The sequence below is a fragment of the Pongo pygmaeus genome, chromosome 13, assembly GCF_028885625.2.
Source record: "Pongo pygmaeus isolate AG05252 chromosome 13, NHGRI_mPonPyg2-v2.0_pri, whole genome shotgun sequence".
In the NCBI taxonomy this organism is placed as follows: domain Eukaryota; kingdom Metazoa; phylum Chordata; class Mammalia; order Primates; family Hominidae; genus Pongo; species Pongo pygmaeus.
This window is the reverse complement of record NC_072386.2, coordinates 19,446,966-19,461,090: the sequence shown is the minus strand read 5'-3', so window position 1 is coordinate 19,461,090 and position 14,125 is coordinate 19,446,966. Positions and strand designations below refer to the sequence as shown.

Sequence of the window (14,125 nt, the reverse complement as noted above, 5' to 3'; positions counted from 1 at the left end):
ACTGATGGCTTTATAAATTGGCTTAAACTTTTTTGAGTGGAAAAAAACAAAATTTAATGACTGCTATAAAAAATGACCCAGAGATTGCATTCCTGTTAGTCTATACAATAATTTAAATGTGAAAATCCATATATTTAAAGATATCTATAGTATCAACATTTTAAATAGCTCCCAAAATGGAAAAACATGCTCAATTGTCTAGGGCAGAGGAATTGTGAAATCAGTTCTGATATTTCAACTCAATAGAATATTATAAATCCATTAAAATTATGAACATTAAGCCCACCTAAAAATTGTATATGAAATGCATATTGGGTAGAAAATGAACATAGAATCACGCATATTAAATTATGGCAGCTCTCTAAAAACTATTTGCAGATATAGACAAAAATTGGAAAAAGCCTTAGGGAAAAGTAAGTGGTGGTAGTTATGTAATGTTGCTATGAATATATTCTTTGCAAACCTTTTAAATCACAAAGAAAGTACTAAGGAAAAAATTTCCCACTTGGGAAACCCCAAAATTAAGATTTCTAAACACTCAGAGCCAGAAAAGTAAGACGGCAGCAGAGTAAGCGGTCTGAAATCACTCATCCTGACGTAGTGTGAAGTGGCACTGGAATATGAACATCTTCCTTTTTCCTCCATAAAAATACTGTGGTTTTTTAAAACAAGTTATAGACCCAGGAGACAGAGGCTGCAGTGAACCGAGATTGTGCCTTTGCACTCCAGCCTGAGCAACAGGGTGAGACTCTGTCAAAAAAAAAAAGATGATTGTGAGTCTTGCTTAGAAGATACAAACACCTTTATATTTAGAAGATTCAATATTCTCATCTGAAAAAAGTGGAAGTTTTTTGTTTGTTTGTTTAAGATGGAGTTTTGCTCTTGTCGCCCTGGCTGGAGTGCAGTGGTGTGATCTCGGCTCACTGCAACCTCCGCCTTCCAGGTTTAAGCAATTCTTCTGTCTCAGCCTCCAGTGTAGCTGAGACTATGGGTGTGTGCCACCATGCCCGGCTAATTTTTGCATTTTTAGTAGAGACAAGGTTTCACCATGTGTAGGCTTTATACCCAAACTCTTTATAGAGATGAGTGCAGGGGGGCAATTCTAGCTCAAATCTTGGGAACTCTAAAATCTCTCTGTGCTTCTGGAGGACACCAGCCCCAAGGGCCCTTTGTATTTGCAACCAAACACTCAGAATCACTTCTTACAAGAGCTGGGAGATTCTCCAAAACCCTCTCCTGCTCCATCCCAGGAGTTCTAGCTGGCATGGGGCCACCCAACACAGACCAGTCCTGTGCCTTTTCCCCAAATAGCCCTACGAGAGTGGCAGAGTCCCTTAGGGGACCTCATGCATCTAGGGTGATAATTGGGGTGAATGTAGTGGAGAGCATCCCTCTGCCCTTTGGTGATATTTCATTACAGGGAATGCAGCAATAAAATGAGGGTAGGAGAGGCTTCCCTACCCTCTCCATCCCACCCCAATCCTACAAGTTAGAGTCTAAGAATCTCTGAAAGGCCCATGTTGAACAGTGTGCATGCTGGTCATCTGGCTTGCCAAATTGCATCCCATAAGGGTACAGCCAGCAGTAAAATGTGAGCTGATGGTCATGAGACATTGCACAGGCTCGCGCAGTGCTATCAGTATGCTCGTGGAAGGGCTCACTCTTCTCCACCATTTGTCATATCTAACAGTCCTCATGGGTATCCCTTGACAAAGCATGCCTGTGCATTGGAGAAATTCCCAAGTGCCAAGAAGGAACCCCTGACATGGTGAGGAGGTTATGGGAGGATCCTACTCTCCAAACCAGGCAGGTCCAGACAGCCAAGGATTTGTCATACCCAGGGGCAGGAAAGCTGTGACTGGGATACAACAGGCCAGGCATGGTGGCTCACGCCTATAATCCCAGTATTTTGGGAGGCCAAGTCAGGCGGATCACTTGAGGCCAGGGCTTCGAGACCAGCTGGCCAACATGGTGAAACCCTGTCTCTACTAAAAATACAAAAATTAGGCTGGGCACAGTGGCTTAAGCCTGTAATCCCAGCACTTTGGGAGGCTGAGGCAGGTGGATCACCTGAGGTCAGGAGTTCAAGACCAGTCTGGCCAACATGGTGAAACCCCATCTCTACTAAAAAAAAAATACAAAAATTAGCTGGGCGTGGTGGTGTGCGCCTGTAGTCTCAGCTACTCGGGAGGCTGAGACAGGAGAATTTGCTTGAACCAGGAGGTGGAAGTTGCAGTGAGCCGAGATTGCACCACTGCACTCCAGCCTAGGTGACAGAGTGAGATGCTGTCCAAAAAAAAAAAAAAAAAATTCGCCAGTCGTGGTGGCAGGTGCCTGTAATCCCAGCTATTTGGCAGGCTGAGGTGGGAGAAACCTGGGAGTCAGAGGTTGAGTGAGCCGAGATCGTACCACTGTTCTCCAGCCTGGGTGACAGAGTGAGACCCTGTCTCCAGAAGGAATAAAAAAAGACAGGGATACAACAGTACTCTTGTGTTTTCCAGGGTAATTCTCTGCTGTGTATGCCCAACGTGCTCAAGCTATACCTGGAGAATGGACAGACCAAAGCTTTCAAGTTTGAGGCAAACACAACCGTGAAGGTATTAAGAATAAACTTGAACTTCTTTTCCCAAGAGAATGTTCTGGCTGCTAGGACCCCCCCCCCCCCGCAGGCATCTTGCCCTGCATCTGCCTTGGTGGTCTCACAAACACCATGGTCTGAGCCCCTGTAATAATAAGCCAAGTACCATGTTATCTCATTTAGTTGCACAACCACCCAGAAAGATGGTCTTTTTACCACCATCTTAACTGGGTGGGGGTTAAGGGGTGGGAATCAGGACTTAGAGAGATGAAGTGACTTGCCCAAAGGTCAGATTAGAACTCCTAAGCCTTCACCCATAACCACCAGGCTTCCCTGCCATTTGTCTGTGACTCTACCTGCTACGCCAAACACTAGAGCAGCCGAAAACCCAGGTGAGATGTCAGGAAAGGCCCAGGCGCTACCTATTCTGTTCTTTGTTAAAGTCAATTGAACTTATACTTCACAGGTTTCCCCATATGAGATGATCTGAGAGGGGTTACTGAGCTTAGTCAGGGGTGGTCTCTATCCAGGAGCTTGCAGTCTAGTTGAGGGAGGGTGGACATTCAGGGAATGCTCGATTGTCCAAGGCAGGATGAAATAAGGGCCAAGTGCAAGGGGAAGAGTACCATCTCTTCCAGCCTGTCCAGACATCAGACAAGGCATGGGAAAGAAGCTGGACCTGTGCTGAGCTTTGGAGGACAACTAAGATTTCAACAAGGGCCGGTAGGGACAGGGCAGTTGAGGGTAGGGTACATATCAATCAGAGAGTCACGTGAACTAATGCAGAGAGCCAGAAAAATGGCAGTTGCCCAGGAAATAGCAAACCATCCAGCAGGACTGGGGCACAGGCTGTTTTGTTGTGGAAGGAGTGGCTGTGGAGGGCCTCAAATGCCAGGCAACAATAGAGCCTGAGTTTTATCCATAGATAATAGCATATGGTGGTAGCAGTTCTTGAACAAGGGAGTAAATAGTGTTAGAGTGAGGCTGCAGTGAAGAAGCAAAGTTGTTCAAACATTAAAAACCATGTAAGAGGAAACACTGAGCCCAGCTCTTCTCGTACAAGGGGAGAGCAGGTTCAGGAGGGCCAATGCAGCTATAGGGGACAAACAGTAGCCAAGACACACATGCACACACTCATCTGCACGGTACATTCACACACATGCATATCCACCTGAACGCACACATCTAGTGTTTCTCTCTGGCACCTTCATTTGGCAATTCCTACAGCTGCTCCAAATGCTCTATTCTATTTCTTCCTAAATGTGAGTTAGAAGAAGCTGGAGAAGGGCTTTCTGAACCTGGGGAACTCCAAGCCCAGAGGAGGAAGGCAAGGGAGGAATAGATTTTAAGTGTTTACTACATGCCAGGCACTCTTCCTGGGCACTTTCTTGTATACGATCTCATTTAATGCCCTAGCAACCTTGTGAAGTAACTAGTGTTATCCCCACTTTGCAGATGAGAAAACAGGCCCAAGAGGCCCAAAAGCTGTCAAGGTCAGCTAGCTCATAACTGGCTTCAAACTTGGTCTGTTTTTGAACCCTGTGCTGGATCTTGTCACTCTGCCATTCTGCAGAAAAAGGAAGCTTTGCAAATGGATTAGACAAGAGTTCAACTTTCCTCATCTTTGATCAAAGTGGACTGGAATAGAAGGGTTGATTTTTTTAAAGCAAGTCTCCCTTTGGTGGCCAAAAGGACTTTGAGGTAGTTTACAATAAAGGCCCACATTACAGGGGAATTAAACTCAAGATGATAGAGAGAGTTGGGGAAATGAACAAGGACTTAGCCAGTATAATACTGGTTAATCTTATTTATCTATAATAGCCAAATTTTTTAAAGCAAAGTCTTTAGCTGTTTACGACACAGGGAAAGGTGGATATAAATAAATCTTATGAGTGAAAAAAGGAAAAATTACTGTCAACTCATCAGTGACTTCTCTTCCCCTTTCCCTTACTAAGGGAAGAAAAGTTCTTATATTAGAAAACCCTCTTTCTGTAAATCAAGAAAAAGAATATGTCATTTGACCCAGTAAACATTTGTTGACACTTTTTGTGTGCCAGGCATTTCTGTATCACCAACAACTTGGCAATAAATTACCCAGGGGCGGGTGCAGTGGCTCATGCCTGTAATCCCGGCAGTTTAGGAGGCCGAGGTGGGTGGATCAACTGAGGTCAGGAGTTTGAGACCAGCCTGGCCAACATGGTAAAACCCCGTCTCTACTAATAATACAAAAATTAGCCAGGCATGGTGGTGCAAGCCTGTAGTCCCAGCTACTTGGGAGGCTGAGGCAGGAGAATTGCTTGAACCTGGAAGGCAGAGGTTGCAGTGAGCCGAGACCATGCCACTGCACTCCAGCCTGGGCGATGAGAGCGAAACTCCATCTCAAAAAAATAAATACAAATAAATAAATAAATAAATAAATAAATAAATAAATAAATCACCCAGGGTTATACTCTTAGGAAGCCTGAAGTCTCGGGGTGGGGCTAGGGTGAGGAGATGAGACCTGGGGACCACTCACAATGAAACGAGGTACCAGTGTGCCTAAGACCATGAAAGCGGGACAGAAGCCGTGTGGTACAGGCTCAGGGGAGAGCAAACTTCCAGCTGGGTGCCAAATAAAGGCCTCTGGGGGAGTGGAGTGGTAGCCTGTATGGTGGACTTAGAAAGATAGATTGGCTTTTGACTGGATTGGGCAAGAGTGATGTGTGAAGGCAACATCCGGGCATGGCGAACAACACCAACAAAGATCCAGAAATGGGCAAGTTTGACAAGTGTGTGGGGCTTGTGGGCAGAGTGCATTGGGATAAGCAGCAGAAGATAAAGTGGGAGAAGTGGGTTGGCACCTGATACCTTGAGAGTCTTGAATATTAAGCTAAGGAGTTTGGATTTTGGCCAGTGAGCCATCAAGAGCCACTGAATGCTCTTGAGCAAGGGAGAGCATGCCCAGTACAAGGCTTAGACAAATTCCTCTAGATCAAGAGTCAGCAAACCTTCTGTAAAGGGCCAGATAGTGAATATTTTAGGTTTTGCAGGCCACAGGGTCTCTGTCATAGTTATTCAACTCTGCCATTGTAGCAAATACGCATGGCTACATTCCCATAAAACCTTAATTACAAAAACAGGCAATGGGCTGGATTTGCTCCACAGGCTACGGTTTGCCAACCTTAGCTCTACGTGCAAGTTGGAGAACAGATGGGCGGCAGGAGGGTTCACAGGACATCCCTCTACAAAGCCAAGAAATGCATGAGCCCAAGCTGAGGTAGACATGGGAGAATGGAGAAGAAGGGACAGAGTCAAGAGACAGGCTTTCCATTGGGGCCAGCACAATGCCAGGCACACAGGCAGCACTCAATTAATGGTGTGGAGCTGCAGAAGCAAATGGACCCTTCAGGACTAGTCACTGGGTAGTTATGGGAGGTGATGAACAAGTGGAGAGAGGGTTCCAAATCAGGAGTCATGAGGAGGGAGTAGCACCTGATGGTGCGAGACTTACTACGTTTGAGGTTCTGGCAGGACATTTATGATTTTTGTTTACTAACCAAGTGAAAGTTTGTGTGCATCTATTTTGTGCCAAGCACTGGATATACTGCATAACAGAGCACAGCGCAGGCAAGGCCCACATCCTCAGAGAGTTTAACATCTAGTGGGGTGAAAGATAATAAGCAAGAAAACAGAGATTAGCAGTTGGCATGCATTGAATACTTAACCATCTGCTAGGTGCTGTTCTAAGTGCCTTCTATGGGGAAATCAATTCAATGTATGCAACAACCCTGTGAGATAGGTGCTAATATTATTCCCATTCTACAGATGAAAACACTGAGGCATAGAGAGAAGAAGCAATTATAGCTAGGAATTGGGAGTGGAGGTCTAGAACCCATTCCCTTAACTTTACGATGGCTGTTAATTGAAGAAAATAATATTAAATAATGGTGAGGGAAATAAACAGGACACTGGGACAGAGAATAACAGGGATGATTATATTTATGTATGCTGGCCAGAGAAAGCCTCTCTAAGAGGCGACATTTGGACTGAAACTCGAAGGAAGAGAAAGAAACAGACCTGGAAAGAGTAATGGGGAAAGTATACTGGGCAGAGGGAACAGCATGTGCGAATGCTTCGAGGCAGCAAAGACCTCACAGAGGGCTGCTCTAGTGAGCAAGAAGAGTGTGGCGTGGCAACCAGAATGCCTCAGCGCAGCATTCACGACCATTCCGTCCTGTCAGCCACACTCAGAATTAGGCATTATTGTCCTCTATTTGGAGAGGAAGTGACTGGGGTTCAAAAGTGTCCCTCAGTTGTGGCTGGACGTGGTGGCTCATTCCTGTAATCCCAGCACTTTGGGAGGCTGAGACTGGCAGATCACCTGAGGTCGGGAGTTCGAGACCAGTCTGGCCAACATGGTGAAACCCCATCTCTACTAAAAATACAAAAATTAGCTGGGCGTGGTGGCACACACCTGTAATCCCAGCTACTTGGGTGGCTGAGGCATGAGAACCGCTTGAACCCAGGAGGCGGCGGTTGCAGTGAGCCGAGATCGCAGCATTGCACTCCAGCCTGGGCGACAGAGCGAGATTCCGTCTCAAAAAAAAAAAAAAAAGTTTCACTCAGTTGCATAGTGAGTGGGTGGTGGGATTCTGTCTAGTAAGCAGTCAAAGATACAGACTGGGAGCCTGGCCAACGTGGCAAAACCCTGTCTGTACTAAAAATACAAAAAAACTAGCTGGGTGTGGTGGCACACGCCTATAATTCCAGCTCTTTTGGAGGCCAAGGCAGGCAGATCACTTGAGGTCAGGAGTTCAAGACCAGCCTGGCCAACATTCCAAAACCCCATCTCTACTAAAAATACAAAAATTAGCCAGGCATGGTGGCATGTGCCCATAATCCCAGCTACTCGAGAGGCTGAAGCAGGAGAATTGCTTGAACCCAGGAGGCAAGGGTTGTAGTGAGCCAAGATCACGCCACTGCACTCCAGCCTGGGTGACATCCTGGGAGACCCTCTCAAAAAAAAAAAAAAAAAAAAAAAGATAGAGACTGGGAACTCTAGAGAAAGAATAAGTCTAGGGACACAAGAGAGAGGCAGAAACCTGCACTGGATGGCTTCAGCCTTCCAAGTAAAGCAAGACAGGGTGGCTGTATGGATGGCGATGGAACTTGAGGAGAGGGCAGCTGTGCTGCAGGGCCATAAGGGGCCTGATGAGTGGGACCAGACTCTGGGCTAAGTCAGCAGTGGGCCTGTCAGTGCAGGCTTTTCTCTCCCTAGCTGCACTGAGGAATGGCAGGAAGGCCAGGGAAGTCCTCCCTGTTCCTTGAGTAACCCCTGCACCTCTCTGTGCCTGCTAGGACATCATTCTCACTGTGAAGGAGAAGCTGTCCATCCGAAGTATCGAGTACTTTGCACTGGCCCTGGAAGAGCAGTACAGCATCTCCCGGCTGCACCTGCTGCACGAAGAGGAACTCATCCAGCAGGTAGGGAGGACTGACGGCCTGTTCCTGGGAGGCATGGGCTGGGCTGGCTGCACGCCTCAGCCAGAACCTCTGGGGACAGGGCTCAGCACATCTGCAGGTTTGATGCACTTTCTCTTGCCCCAGAAGGCACAGAGCTCACTCAGCCTGGCGGTTATGGGACAAGAATCAGCCTGATTTTCATCGCTAGTATGAGGTAGGCAGGACACAGATTTAAGGTCCCCATTTTGCAGATGTGGAGACAAAGGCTTAGAGAGGTAAGGTGACTTTCTCAAGGTAACACAGCTGATAGAACCCTGATTTTTGCTTCTAGCTCTCATGATCTTCCCTTGCACCTGCTGCATTTGAGCCATTAGGGAAGCATTTGTTGCTGTGTCTAAGCCCTTCTTGTGGGACTTACCCCCGATATGGTTCCTGATGGCAGAATAGGGTAAACACAGCCAAACAGTCTATACCACTCAATCTCCCAACCATTCAATAATATGTTGTACCAACTTTTTAAAGCTAAACACAGGTTAGTTCAACAAATCTTTGTGAGTCTGTTACAAAGATGAGGAGGATTTTAACAGTTGGAAATGAGTAAGACATAACCTCATAAAAGCTACCCTGAACATTCCTCTTTGCAGATGAATTCTTACCCAATGCACTCACTGATTAGAAGGTTTACTGCTTGCAGACTTTTTAATTACTTCTATTCCATTTGCATTGGGAAAGAAAATCAAATTAAATCCCTAAGATAGTTTAAGTGAAATAAAGTAAGTTGTAGAATGGTATGTATACTATATTATTATTTGTGGAAGATAAAAGAATAGACTTATACTGAAGCATGAATATACATAAACTGTCTCTGGAAGGGGCACACAAGAAACTGAAAACAGGAGTTTCCTCTGGAAAGGGAAACTGGAAGATAGGTGAGTGGGAAATGCTGCCCTTTTGAACCTTTTACATTTTGTACCCAGGAAAAAGAAAGTCAAATTAGGAGTAAAGGTCTATGGCTGTCTTGGGAAGCACCGGAATTGAAATCTCTGGGAGCTGTCTTTCGCTGTCTGTGTTTTATAGAGTAGTTTTGTGGAATGACTGCAAGGACAAAGGCAGTTAGGAGATTAATAGTATCTCCCTTACCCATCGCAGGTGGTAGAAAGGGAGGAGTCACATGACTACCGCTGCCTCTTCAGGGTCTGTTTTGTGCCCAAGGACCCCCTGGACCTCCTGAAAGAAGACCCCGTGGCCTTTGAATACCTCTATCTGCAGGTGACTGGGTCTGTGCTTCCTAAAATAACAGTGGTTGTTCTCAAAGATGGCACACTGGGTGATTTTGAACGTGAGCTTGAGGTCATTAAACAACTCCCTGGTAGGGATTCTCTTTATCTGAAGGATAATGGGCCTGATCATCGCTCAGAATTCCCTTTTCCGTCACTGAGTTGCTGTTTTAGCAGATGTGCAATATCAGAATGAAATTCAGGCTCAGTCCTCAATGTAGATGATACATTTTCTAATACCATTTTAGGATCTTTAGAATTACAGTTTTTATTGCCAAAAGGGGCCTTAGTGCTTTAAAACCTCATTTTAGAATGATGACACTGAGTCTTGGAAAGGTCATGTGATTTGCCTGGGTCACTCACTTAGTGGCAGAGCCAAAACCTGGTTCTTGATCTGTGGCCTGGTGCTCCCCCTATTCTACCTCCTTAGATGAGAGTGATTATGTCATTTTTATTCTGATGAAAAATAATCATTTGGAGCCGGGTGCGGTAGCTCACGCCTGTAATGTCAGCACTTTAGGAGGCCGAGGCAGGTGGACCACTTGAGGTCAGGAGTTTGAGAACAGCTTGGCCAACATGGTGAAACCCCGTCTCTACCAACAAAAAATTAGCCGGGCGTGGTGGCACATACCTACAGTTCCAGCTGCTTGAGAGGCTGTGGCGGGAGAATCACTTGAACCTGGGAGGTGGTGGTTGCAGTGAGCCAAGATCATGCCACTGCACTCCAGCCTGAGTGACAGAGCGAGATTCTGTCTCCAGAAAAGAAAAAAAAAAAAAAGAAAAAGAATCATTTGGCAGATATCACCATTTTACAGATGAGATAACTCAGACTAGGTGGATTGCACTGTCCCAAGTCTTACAGAAATGGTGGTGGAAAATAATAATAATAGCAATAACAGTGCCATCAATACTTTATATTTGTATAACACTGTGTGCCTTATACCTGCTTCCATATGCATTATCTAATTTAAGTCTCACAGAAACCACGTAAGGTAGATTTTACTATCCTCATTTACCAGACACCAAATGCTCAGAGAGTCTTGGTAATTTAACCAAGGTCACACAGCCAAGAACTGTGACAGCCAGCTCTCAAAACGGAGCTCCTGGTCCTGCTGCCTTTCACCCGAAAGAACGAGGGGACACAGTATGTCTGCTTTTGTTTCCCATCTGCTCTATTTAATCTCTTCTAGAGCTGCAGCGATGTGCTCCAGGAGCGCTTTGCTGTAGAAATGAAATGTAGCTCTGCACTCCGACTCGCGGCTCTGCACATCCAGGAACGGATCTACGCCTGTGCCCAGCCACAGAAGATCTCTTTAAAGTATATAGAGTGAGTGGCAGGGGATGGCAGCTGCATTGCATTTATAACTTGCTGGCCCCTGGCCAGGAGGGCCAGATACCACAGAAAGCTGATAGTCACCCACGTACCCATCTATCTGTCTGTTGTCTTTCCATCCATTTCCCTCTGCACCCTCTCTAATCTGACCTGGCTCCCCCAGATGTCTGAACCTGGCTGCTCTCTCTGGGACAGAAGCCAACTCCAGATGGAACGACACAGGATCCCCTTGTAAATTCCCTGTTCCTGGGAAGATGTCTTGGGAAATCAGTTGCCAGCATCAGTGTTAAGCTTTTCTAGGGGTGGGAATGCCTTGGAAATTAATTTTTCCCATGGATATGAACCAGTTCCTATTGCATTATGTCTCCACTAGGGCAGTTTCAAATCCTACGATTCCGGCACCTTCTGATTCTTAGCTTAGAATTGTTCTGGACAGCATCACTCAGGTTTGCTAAGCCCCTCCCCAGATCTCAGCTCTGTCCTGCCTGAGCATCAGAATCAGATGGGGAATCATATTTTTAAAAATACAGCATATCCTTGGCCCTGCCCCTGATGTACTGAGTCCAATCTCTAGCAGCAGGGCCTGAGAATCTGTAGTTTTAGCAATTTTCTGGGGGATTTTGAAGCTGCTAGGCTGGCACCATGCTGAAGCTTAGCCTAGGGGATTCACAGGAGCTCTGCATTGCCCCATGAGAATGTCTTGTACTCTCTTGTGTGCTGTCATTATTTGCCATGTATTTTGTAGTGAAAAAGATTCAGAATTCCTGCTCTGATTGATAGATTGTCACACCACACCAAGAGTAATGAGCTCCCAGAATGATCAATGGGGTTTAGTTCCTGAATGCCTGTGGGGATTTTTGTGGAGAGTGTGTGTGTATGTGTGTGTGAGAGAGAAAAAGAGAGGAGGAGAAAGTGGCTCGTAATTGCTGTATTATGGGAATACTAAGTACTGAATCAAACGTAATTATGCTCTTCATTAGAGCCAAGTACCCTGTAGAAATGGGCCTCCTTGTCTCCAATGTCTCATGGCAGGAAAGACTGGGGAATAGAGAACTTTATATCTCCAACTCTACTCCGAAACATGAAAGGCAAAGACATCAAGAAAGCCATTAGCTTCCACATGAAGAGGAACCAGAATTTGCTGGAACCCCGACAGAAGGTAATGAAGGTGCCTCTGCCGACCCACTCAGCTGTCGTCTGTGAAACCTTAGGAAAAACATTTTCAACATTGCCTGGATTTTAGACCAATGAATAACTCTGACTTCAAGTTTTTTTTTTCTCTATTAAGCAACTTATTTCTGCTGCCCAGCTACGTTTAAATTATCTACAGATCCTCGGAGAACTCAAGACATATGGTGGAAGAATCTTTAATGCTACTTTAATGGTATGTATTAGAGAACTGTGAAATCCTACTCACGTAAGGGACCTTAGAGATCCTCTGAAAATCAATGTGTCTTTTAGCCTAAAATTCCTGAGGACTCTGTCATGTACTAGAATTTGTTTGGTAAACTAAATAGTACACCACTGGAAAATATTTATCACGCCCTTGCTTGGTGCTACCCCTGTGATAGATGCTAGGGGAAGCAGGGCTGAATAAGATGTGATTTCCATCCTCGAAGGATGAAACAAGCTACCCAACAAAATGAAGCAAAGCCGTGAGAGGTTCAGGCCTATTGCTGTGGAGTTTGGAGACAGAAGGTAGCACTGCTTGCTTCAGGGTAAGTATAGGAAGGAGAAGGGGTTAAGGAAAGAGGCAAGAGGAAGCCTGAATTTGGCCAGACTTCAGTAGAGAGGAAAAGGCATTCTGGGTCAGAAGGGGATGGTAAGCAGTTCACTCTGGAGCTTTGGGTATATGAAGGTGAAGAGGAAAATTGGAAATCATGAAAGAAAAATAAGAGTGTTTGACTGCCAAGCTGAGTCTCTGATTGTTCAGAAGGGAGGAATGAGGGGTGGGCCTGAGAAGAGAAAGGAGAAGCAGAAAAGCCCTCTGCTCTCTTCCCATTTTCCTGCCTGCTTCTTTTTTGGAGCCTAGGCCTAGAGCTTGTGCCTTTCAGCAGTCAGTGTCTCGGGGGGTGTGGTTTCAGAGAGCTTTCCTCCAGCACTGTCAGCCCCAGGACTCTGCAGCACAAAACCAATTTACCAATTAGAGTGGAGTTTTAAAAAAATATTAACCAAAGTCCTTTCAAAAGATTTGGCATACATCTCAGTCATTTACAGTGATGGGCCAATGTAATCAGATTGCTAACCTAACAATGTAGATGGAAGAAGAGAATCAGTGTTTTGAAAGAAAGGAAGAGCATCAGATAGTTAGGGGAATGGGAAACACAGATGGATTCTTTAAGTAGAAGACCCAAAAGGTGGGAAAGAGACTAGATCACAGAAAGGAAAGTTTTGAAGGTACAAGAAAAACTTCCCAATTTTTCTAAGGGCTAATTCTAGCCTCTCCCAGCTGTCCAGTTCCAGTCCCCAGTCTCCCTTTACCTTTCTTGTCTAAGGAAAGAACTGGTAGTGGGAGAAGCAACCAGCTACATGGAACAGGTTCAGGGTGCTTTCTGGGCACCGTGGGTTACAAATAGAGATAAATGCAGACTCTGTTGTCAAGAAACTTAACGTGGAAAATGAGACTTAATAAAAATAATTAAAATAAAAAGTCATAAGTGTTCAGTGCTAGTAGAGAAGTAAGAGGAAGTGGTACAGGAACAACAGAGAGGAAAGGGAGATTTCTGGCTTAAGGAGGCTGAGATCAGGCAGATGCTTTCCATAGGCAGTAGGTTTTGATGTATGCTTTTAAAGAAGGATCGGGATTTAAATGGGAAATGATGGCAGGGAAGGGATTCAAAGAGCAGGAAGATAGGTACATAGATGTGAAAATACAGATATGTTTATGGCTGTGGCTTAGGGCTGTACTGGAAAGAGTTTTGGGGAGATAAATTTACACTTTGATTTAGCTGTTGATGGGGTCCAAGTTAGGCAATAGTCTGGAGGAGTGGTGGTTAGGATCTAAAGTAGGAATCAAGGAGTTTGCAGGGAGAGGTATTATTGCTTACATGGGAAATGTATTTTCACTCGCTTGCGAATGGAGACTAATTCCCCTTCCACCCTCTGCAGTTACAGGATAGAGAATCCTACATTGCCCTTCTAGTTGGAGCCAAGTATGGGATTAGCCAGGTTATCAATAGCAAACTCAACATCATGTCCACATTGGCAGAGTTTGCAAACATCAGCCGTGTAGAGCTAACAGAAGAGTCTGAGAAAGTGAGCGTGGTCAAAGTGTATCTTCAGGACGTCAAGGTAACACAACGGGGAGATATTCTGAATTCAACTGCTGGAATTTGGGGCCAAATAGGGGCCAGGCTAGTTTATATGAATTTTAAATAATAATAAAGTCTAATGTCCAATATCTGCTTAAGAGGACGAATTGTCCATCCTGTTCTATCAAAGGGAAAGTGGTAAATGGTACATTTTCCTGAAGAGGTCCTAAAAGGTTTTTTTGCA

The 14,125-nt window shown here is 45.2% G+C and overlaps 1 protein-coding gene across 2 annotated transcripts in view; it reads left to right on the top strand.

Annotated features, from left to right (window-relative positions):
• Positions 1–14,125, top strand: part of FRMPD1 (FERM and PDZ domain containing 1) — a 101,533-nt gene that overhangs the window by 76,492 nt on the left and 10,916 nt on the right. For both annotated transcript variants that reach the window (XM_054500242.2, XM_054500243.2), the window contains exons 7-13: positions 2,502–2,597; positions 7,916–8,041; positions 9,170–9,289; positions 10,488–10,624; positions 11,663–11,789; positions 11,919–12,014; positions 13,739–13,921. In XM_054500242.2, the coding sequence (XP_054356217.1) occupies positions 2,502–2,597; positions 7,916–8,041; positions 9,170–9,289; positions 10,488–10,624; positions 11,663–11,789; positions 11,919–12,014; positions 13,739–13,921 (885 nt within the window). The remainder of the gene's footprint in view (positions 1–2,501; positions 2,598–7,915; positions 8,042–9,169; positions 9,290–10,487; positions 10,625–11,662; positions 11,790–11,918; positions 12,015–13,738; positions 13,922–14,125) is intronic.